This window comes from Danio aesculapii, chromosome 15 (assembly GCF_903798145.1).
Source record: "Danio aesculapii chromosome 15, fDanAes4.1, whole genome shotgun sequence".
NCBI classification, from domain to species: domain Eukaryota; kingdom Metazoa; phylum Chordata; class Actinopteri; order Cypriniformes; family Danionidae; genus Danio; species Danio aesculapii.
In genome coordinates this window covers 32,714,220-32,724,013 of record NC_079449.1, presented here as the reverse complement: position 1 = coordinate 32,724,013, position 9,794 = coordinate 32,714,220, and the positions used below count along the sequence as shown (strand labels likewise).

Here is a 9,794-nt window from a genome sequence, read left to right as displayed (position 1 = left end):
AATAGTTACTAGTAACAACAGTAGTTACAAGTCTCTTTTGACTTTTGAAGTATCAATGTTAGTATCTGATGAATAAACACTAGAATTAAAAGTTCTAGTAAGTACTAGCAGCCTAGTGATTTGCCTGAAATTAGACTCTATTTGGCTAGCGACTATACACTTTGTAGATTAGGCCTGTATGTTAAAACGACTTGTCATATTATCGCTATCTTACTCTTAAAAAAATGCAAAACATACTTTCACATGACTTTCCTTAAAAAGTAACTAAGTAATACATTTATTTGTTTTATTTAAAGAGAGACTTACCATTATAACATATTAATTCCCAACACTGGCACTACATAACATAATGTCCAAGATGTATTTAACGTTAGATAAAAGTATTAAGAGATGTTCAGCGTCATGCTAGGAACAACAGTGGTGCAAAGAGTACTGAAAAATCATACTTAAAGTATGAGTAATTTGTCATTTGTGGATGTGTGTAAACGTAACATTCTGTAATGCATTTAGTTATTGTCCAGCAGGTACACAACGTCATAAGACGTTAATATTGGGTTAAATTTAAGTCGTGACGTAAAGTGACCAAAATTCAATGTCAAGCCAGCATCTATAAGGACAAAGTTATTTTTATGTCAAATAACGACGTCAAATTATGTTAATATCTAGTTGATTTTAGGTTGTGTTAAAAAGTGATCAAAATCTAACATAAAGCCAAAATCTTAAACCAACGTCATATTGATGTCAAATACTGACATTTATTCATTAGGTATGGCAACCAAAATCCAACGTCTGATAGATGTAATATTGGTAACGTCCACACAACGCCAAGCTGTAACATCATTAGACGTGATATTTTGTTGAGCTTAGGTTGTCTCTGGTCAATGTAAAGATTTTGGACACTTTTAATGCTTCCAAACAGTTTGCTGCAATTTTAAATCGCCCATCTCTTGAGGTAGTTAATTTTGATGCGATTTACCTTCTATGTGCGATTTGATTAGACAGGAATCGCAGGACTGATTTTTAAAATCCCCATAGACAAGAAATACAGTATAATAATAATAATAATAATAATAATAATAATAATAATAATAATAATAATAATAATAATAAAATAAAGTAGTGACTGCAGGTTGAAGGAATGTAGTGGAGTAAAAGTACCAACAGCCCCAGCAACGAATCCGCACCGGAGGTATTACATGATTCGGAAAGGATCCGTCCGTACTGGAGTCAACTTGCACAGCGCAACGGATCCGGAACGGATAATTGCAGATCCGAACCGGACCCGTTCCAGACCTTACCCGTATCCGCTAATGAAGCTGTTCATCCGGTCCGCGTCCGATCCGGACCCGCCGATGGAGTAGCTCATCCGGCCCGGATTCGATCTGGACCCGGACCCATTAAAACTACTTAGTAAATTACAATTTCTGAGAAAAACTACTTAATTCCAGTAGTTGGACTATTTGTAATTTGTTACTTTACACCACTGAGGGACAACAGCCTCATTGACAATACACTTTTTGTTAAAGTCCGCTTTTTGGGTTATACAAAAAGCAAACTTTGATACTGGTTTCGAGTTGCTGATTCATAAAAGATCATATTCCCTATCACCAGTACAAAACTTCTTCGGCAAATCGATGGATTCAGACTCCCATTCTGCTTTATTTTGTCCCCTCTAGAACTCTGTAGGGGTACAGGAAGTGTTGCCTAGTGACGGGGCGCGTTTTGGAGCCAGCGAAAACATGGAGAAGTATGAGAAGATTAAAGTGGTCGGCAGAGGAGCTTTCGGGTAACTTAAATAAAACTACTAACGCATTATTAGTTCGCTTTAGGGCTTTTAGTGACGTCTGAAGTTGATTGCTTTATAAAAAAATAACACGTCTTTACGCTATTAAACTCGGCAAAAGATTTACTTGAGAAGCTGGAGCACTTTACATCTGGAGCTCCTCTCAGAATCAGAGCTAACGGAATATAACTTACAGGATCGGTTTCTCGCGTTTCCGCATTCCTTCAGAGACATTATCACTCTATTCAACTGCTTACAGCGGCACTGTGACTGTGAATAGGATTTCCTCACTGTCCATTTTAAAGAGAAAAGAACTGTTAAGCAACAGGTCGCTCTTCACTTTTAAGATTTACATGTCAAAAGAACATTTACTAAGGTGCTTTCGGAAATGCTGTCGTAATTTAGCTACAGCTTTGACGGAAATGCAGCAGCAAACATGGTTAAATAGACGTATACTGTATATTTACTTGTATGCGTGTTAATCACTGATATTAAAATACTTACATACTAATATTTATTGCCATTAATGCTTCCACTTCTAAAACCTTTCACAATAAACTATATTTTTATTTTACAAAAGCTATACAGTGGAAGATTTTTCGATTTTTAATATGCTCTTTACACTAAGGAAAGTGGTCATTTTAAGACATGCTTGGTGAAAGATTTTTTGGAAAACCAACAATGGTTCTTCTACAATTTAATATTAAGCTTTCTTTACTGAAAATGGTTCACGAAGAACCTTAAACATCCATAAAACTTTTACATTCCACAAAGTTTTTTTTTTTTAAGTACAAAATGGGTTATTTGAAAAATTCATAAGTTCTTTGGAAAATTCATTCATTTTCTTTTTGGCTTAATCCTTTTATTAATCTGGGGTCGCTACAGCGGAATGAACTGCCAATTTATCCAGCATATGTTCTTACAGTCACAACCCAACACTGGGAAACACCCATACACACTCAGTCACACACATTCACCACGGCCAATTTAGCTTACCCAACTCACCTATATCACATGTCTTTGGACTTGTGGGGGAACCTGGAGCACCCAGAGGAAACCCACGCGAACACAGGGAGAACATGCAAACTCCACACAGAAATGCCAACTGACCAAGCCAAGGCTTGAACGAGCAAACTTCTTGCTGTGAGGCGATCGTGCTACCCACTGCGCCACCTTGGCGGCCTACTCTAAAATATGTTCTTTTAAAATGTCTGTCTAACTTTTATTCTCCCACTGAACACAATATATTTTATTTTAGGAAACATTTAAAATATTTTGGAACAATAAACATGTCAGGCTAAATAATTAAAATAACCATTGACTTCTGCTTTCTTCATTCGCTTCAAAAGCACAGATTTCTTTACAACACACAAAAAACCCTTACATACAGTTGAAGTCAGAATTATTAGCCCTCCTGAATTATTAGCCCCCCTGTTTATTGTTTTCCCTAATTTCTGCTGAACAGAGAATATTTTTTCAACACATTTCTAAACATAATAGTTTTAATAACTCATTTCTAATAACTGTTTTATTTTATCTTTGCCATGATGACAGTAAATAATATTTGACTAGATATTTGTCAAGACACTTCAATACAACTTAAAGTGACATTTAAAGGCTTAACTAGGTTAATTATGTTAACTAGGCAGGTTAGGGTTATTAGGCAGGTTATTGTATAACGATGGTTTGTTCTTTAGACAATCTGAAAAATAAATAGCTTAAAGGGGCTAATAATTTTGACCTTAAAATGGCTTTAAAAAAAATAAAAACTGCTTTTATTCTAGCCGAAATAAAACAAATAGGACTTTCTCCAGAAGAAAAAATATTATCAGACATACTGTAAAATGTCCTTGCTCTGTTAAACATAATTTGGGAAAAACTAAAAAAAAAAAAAACAATTCAAAGGGGGCTTATAATTCTGACTTTACCCTTAAGAATGACATAACAGAACATGTTAAACAGAAAAACCTTGACTTTTCCTTGAAACCAGTTATCGTCCCATGCGTAGTTCACACTCACTTAAGTGTACTGTTAAGCACTGTATAGAAGAGATGCAACTGATATCAGTATCCTAAAACCTAAAGCTGCTGCTGTGAATGTAACAAATATTGTTGTGTGACAGGATCGTGCACCTCTGTCGCAGACGGACTGATAGTGCGCTGGTCATCTTGAAGGAGATTCCCGTTGAGCAGATGACCCGTGATGAACGTCTCGCAGCTCAGAATGAATGCCAAGTCCTCAAGCTTCTCAGCCACCCCAACATTATTGAGTACTATGAAAACTTCCTGGAGGACAAGGCACTAATGATCGCAATGGAGTACGCCCCAGGCATGCACCTTCTTTACTCACGTTCTGATGTGTTTCTCTAGTTTAAAACAGGAAGAAAATGCTTTATATTTCTTTATAAGAGCTTTATACTTTATATTTCTTAGAGATAATATCACATTACAAGAAAGTCTATTATATTGGGCACAGGCAGCATTGTTTAAGTCATTAACCACTTATTACTTTATTTATTTTTTTACAGCATTTAACAGAAGGGTTTTCATACATGTGCATTAATGTTTTTCATTTTTAAAGTTGTTTTAATTTGTACTTTTCTGCTACATTTAATGGGTCTCTTTGGATCCTTAATTATTATGAATGCAGTTTGTTTTGGCTGAAAATTGTATTTTATTTTATTTTACTAGTTTTTGAATAATGTAAAATGTAAAATCTAGTCTAAAGTTTTAATATTTGGAAGTTGTATACTTAAGGATTGTAAATGCTAATGTAAATGCTAAGTATTGTAAATCTTTTTTTGACAAATTTATTTAATTTTATTGTATTTTTTATTTTATTTTATTATTTTTTGAATAATGTAAAATCTAAAATCTAGTCTAAAGTTTTTATTTTTGGAAGTTGTAAACTTAAGTATTGTAAATGCTAATGTAAATGCTAAGTACTGTAAAAAAATTGGGGCAAGTTTTGTTTTGTTTTGTTTTGTTTCAGTTTTTTGTTTTGTTTTGTTTTGTTTTGTTTTGTTTTGTTTTGTTTTGTTTTGTTTTTTGTTTCATTTCGTTTTGTTTTGTTTTGTTTTGTTTTGTTTTGTTTTGTGGGGTATGGTACTGTTTGTTGTACAGACTTTAATCTATCATATGATATAATTTAAAATCTTCATTTGTCAAATCAGACATGTTTGTTTCATAAAACAAACAAATGTTTTAAAAGCATTTCTAAACATTTGTTTGTGTTATTAGGTTAGATTACTTTATTTACCTGAAGGTAGATTTGGTTTGCAGTCAAGAGTCCTCATTTCATAACAGTGCCACCCAAAAAACTCACATAGTGACAACAACAAATGGACATAAAAACAAAAAAACATATAAAAAACTCTTCCAAAACAAACAAAAAAACAACAACAACAAAGAATAAATAATCACTTCAAGTGTCCACCTCCAAATAAAGGTTTAAAACAATTAATAAAATGTAAAATATACAGGTCACAGAAATATTTTTTCTGTTCTGAGTTTGCAATAATATCTAACTTTAAAATGCTTCATGATATTCTTTACTATACTAGCTTTTGAACTTTTTGAATTATTAATGTTATTAACATTTTTGAAGTAACATGCATATAGTCTGTAATAAATAATCTCTTTCTGATTACTGTAGGTGGAACTCTGGCTGATTACATACAGAAGCGCTGCAACTCCCTGTTAGATGAGGACACTATTTTACATTTCTTTGTTCAGATCTTACTGGCCCTTTATCATGTACACAACAAACTCATCCTACATCGAGACCTAAAAACCCAGAACATCCTCTTGGACAAGCACCAGATGATCGTCAAAATAGGAGACTTCGGGATTTCCAAGATCCTCGTCAGCAAAAGCAAAGCTTATACTGTAAGTGCCAGATGATGACATTGATTTGGATTCGACAGAATGTGATTTAGTTCAGTTCAGATTCTGATTTTCTTGACAGGTTGTTGGGACGCCATGTTATATCTCTCCGGAACTGTGTGAAGGAAAGCCATACAACCAGAAGAGCGACATTTGGGCCCTCGGCTGTGTGCTTTATGAGCTTGCTAGTCTCAAAAGAGCGTTTGAAGCAGCAGTAAGATGTATTTCCTTTACTGATTCAGAGTCATGATTCCTTAAGGTTAGACATTTTTTTCATGCACCTCTCAATTTTAAGATTATGGGACCCATTATGTGCTTGCACAACAAGTGGACAGGCAATGTTTTCTTTAGTCGTCAAGACTAAAAGAATAAAAGATTCAAATGGATGAAGACTCATGTTAACAATCCTGAATTGAATCTTTTGTTTTGAGGGTCAATAACTATACACTGTGCACTTTTAGATTTAAAACTCAGCTGGGAATTTGTGTCCACTTAGGACTGTTACACACTGCATGAAAAGTAATTCTCAAAAAGAGATTTGGTTTGGGGCTGGGGGTTGTGACGGTCACGCCACTGTGTCAATGTTTTCTAACGATTGTATTTAATTGACCAAAGTCACACAAGTGTCAATTTTACATCTGCCACATCCATAACAGAGAGATGACACATCCATAATGACACTTTTTCCTCACAAATGCCAAAATCTTACTTAAATTAACACCAATCTTGTTTATTTTATAGTGAGCCAACTGTTAGCCTTCTGATTATCATTGCTTCTTTTCGGTTGTGCAGTTTAATTCACAGAATGTCTACAAAGCCAGGTTGTATACTTTTAAACTAGCTATTTGGGTCACATCCATAACGCATGTTTATTTTCCTCATTTAAAGTACAAAACGTTTACAGATTGATATTTTTCTGATCCCTTAACTCTGTGGTCAGTTGTTCTGGAAAATATAAACAGATGTTTCAATATAATGTTAACATCAACTTTCTCTGTGAATGTGTTGAGTTTTTACTGCAAATGTCATGTCCACAACATTGAAAATGCTCATAATCCATAATAGGGGGACTTTAAATTACATTACATATGTTTAAAGTGCATTTTCTCAATATGAGACATAAATCTAAACCTTAGCAGGACCAAAATTGACAGGTTTATTCATTCCTTTAGTTTGAAGGTTTTTTTGACAAAAATATTTTTTTCGGTTATAATTTGCCTGATTTTATACATGTTATTTAAACAAATGTATTAGTAAAATCATATCTTTCTTGGTGTTTCTGCAGTAGTGATAAAAAGGGATCCCAAAATCCCCTGTGTAAAAAACATTTGACTCTAATACGTCAAAAAACAAAACAAAATCAAACCTGATTTCATCCAATATTCAGATTTCTGTGCTAGAAATGTATGCAAATTAGTTCATATTTCATGAAATAATGCCTTATTTGGGGTGTCATGGTGGTGCACTGGGTAGCACAATTGCCTCACAGCAAAAAGGGCGCTGGTTCAAGCCTCGGCTGGGTCAGTTGGCATTTCTGTGTGGATTTTGCATGTTCTCCTCTTGTTTGCGTGGGTTTCCTCCGGGCGCTCCAGGTTCCCCCTTAAGTCCAAAGACATGCGCTATAGGTGAATTGGGGAAGCTAAATTGTCCATAGTGTATGGGTGTGAACGAACAGTTTATGGCTGTTTCCCAGTGATGTTTCCCGCTGCATAAAACATATGCTGGATAAGTTGGTGGTTCATTCCGCTGTGGCGACCCCAGATTATTAAAGGGACTAAGCCGAAAAGAAAATGAATGAATGAATGAATAATGCCTTATTTGCAAAACAAAACATTTAAAATTTGACTTGCATTATAAACAAAGTTTGCAATCTCATGGGGACGTATGGTGAACTGTTATAATTACAATTACAGTACTATAATAGTAATTACAGAACTGTTAAAATTACACCCACAAAATTTGTGAATTTTTGGCTTTTTGCTGAGATTAAGAGATTCATAAAATCTCCTCTGTAAAAATATTTGACTCCAAAATGTAAAAAAAAGAAAAAGAAAGAAAGACACAAGAATTTTGAACCTAACTTAAACCTGTGTTCAGATTTTTGCTCTAGAAATGCATACAAATGAATACATATTTAATGAAAACTTTAGAAAATGCCAAAAATTCTTAATGAAATCATTCAACTGGTAAAGTAAGTTATGATAATTACTATTGTTTTCACCTGCACCTGCTTTAAATGGATATTGAACGATAAGCTGTGCATCTTGTCCATTTTCAGAACCTGCCAGCCTTGGTGCTGAAGATCATGAGCGGCACATTTGCCCCTATTTCAGATCGTTACAGTCCAGAGTTGAGACAGCTGATTCTCAACATGCTGAATCTGGATCCGTCCAAAAGACCCCAGCTCAATGAGATAATGGCTCATCCCATCTGCATCAGGCCTCTGCTCAATCTCTACACTGACATAGGCAACGTCAAAATGCGCAGGTATTTAATTTAATTTAATTTAATTTAATTTAATTTAATTTAATTTAATTTAATTTAATTTAATTTAATTTAATTTAATTTAATTTAATTTAATTTAATTTAATTTAATTTAATTTTTGGTACGAGCATTTAAAGTGTTGTAAATACATTTTATATTCTTATAATATATGTTTTTGTTATTGAGTTGTATTATTATTATTATTATTATTATAGTTTTATTTTGCCACATTTAAGTGTTTGAAACTTGTGGTAAGTATTGTATCTGTATTTTGTTTGTCTATTTCTTTTATGTTTTTTAATATGCATTTTTTAAATTTACTTCCACTTTACAACTTGTTTTGTGACACTTTTTGATACCACACTTCTTATTTTATATCTTTTCCACTGCTGTTAATATAACTTTTTTGTATTGTGTGTGCTTGTTTGTTTGTTATCATGCATATTTAAACTTATAACAAATATAAAATAATTTTTTTACATTTAATGTAATAATTTTGTTTATTATTTTTAACAGTTTTCACTTCATTTCTATTTTGTTGCGTTTATTTTTAGTTACTTTTCTACCACATTTAATTACACTGGTTTTGAATTATGGTTTGGCCGCAAAATATAACTTCTAATATATACTCAGTTTGCCTGCCTTTTGTAATTAATTCATTAAAACATTCTCTTTTTAGAATAGAAAAGCCACTTTCTAATGTACAAACAGGCCCTCATGGGAGACCTGGTGGTTGGATAACCAGTACCAGAACCAGAGGTGGGATGCTACTTTCTTAAAAACTCTCTTAATTTACAAAAACCTGTTGTTGTTGATATTTCTAGAGATATTTCTTCTGGTGCCATTATTCTAACTTCTTCCACTTTGCCAGGAGGCTTGTCCAGTCTGACGTCCTCAAAGATGATGCACCCGCTGCCTTTATCCTCAGTCTACACCTGGGGCAGTGGCATTTCAACTCCCCTCCGTCTGCCCATGTTAAACACTGAGGTCATTCAAGTATCTCTGGGACGCACACAGAAGATGGGAGTCACCAAATCAGGGAGGCTCATCACATGGGAGGTGTGATGCTCATTTTGCATCATTTGGATTGAATATAAGTCATATTTATTTGCATTTCCCATGTCTTATGCTGTTTTGACGTTATGCCAGGCGCCCTCGGTTGGATCCGGTGAGCCAACTCTGCCCGGCGCCGTTGAGCAGATGCAGCCCCAGTTCATCTCCCGCTTCCTAGAGGGCCAGTCTGGAGTCACCATCAAATCTGTGTCCTGTGGAGACCTCTTCACCACCTGCCTAACAGGTGTTCCTCCTAGGTTACATCCACACGAAGCCAGAGCTTTTCCTGTCAGATCCTTTTTTTGGCTCATTCAAAGCAATTTCAGTAAACAGTCATCTCAAAAATATCTGCGCACACACAAAAACATTTCTATTTTCCAGTAATTCTGCCACTGAGTTACAGACAAAATGGAGAAGACTTCTTCATGCGCATCTTTGGTAGCATGAACACATGAATGTAGTTTGCCATTGCTGTTGTTGTCATTAGCTACGTTTCCATTCACCTATTTTTAAGCTCATTTTGGATATGCACATAAAAAAACGGTTGATGGAAGCGCCAAGATGTGCATAAAGTTTAAAAATGTGCATA

The 9,794-nt window shown here is 34.5% G+C and overlaps 1 protein-coding gene across 1 annotated transcript in view; it reads left to right on the top strand.

The window, feature by feature from the left end:
• The first annotated feature begins 1,195 nt into the window (after positions 1–1,195).
• The window catches only part of nek8 (NIMA-related kinase 8), a 28,002-nt gene continuing 19,403 nt past the window's right edge, over positions 1,196–9,794 (top strand). Inside the window, exons 1-9 of the mRNA XM_056474431.1 lie at positions 1,196–1,410; positions 1,677–1,786; positions 3,906–4,111; positions 5,438–5,670; positions 5,750–5,881; positions 7,946–8,154; positions 8,832–8,911; positions 9,024–9,211; positions 9,302–9,449. Coding sequence (XP_056330406.1) covers positions 1,740–1,786; positions 3,906–4,111; positions 5,438–5,670; positions 5,750–5,881; positions 7,946–8,154; positions 8,832–8,911; positions 9,024–9,211; positions 9,302–9,449 — 1,243 coding nt within the window. The 5' untranslated portion in view covers positions 1,196–1,410; positions 1,677–1,739. The remainder of the gene's footprint in view (positions 1,411–1,676; positions 1,787–3,905; positions 4,112–5,437; positions 5,671–5,749; positions 5,882–7,945; positions 8,155–8,831; positions 8,912–9,023; positions 9,212–9,301; positions 9,450–9,794) is intronic.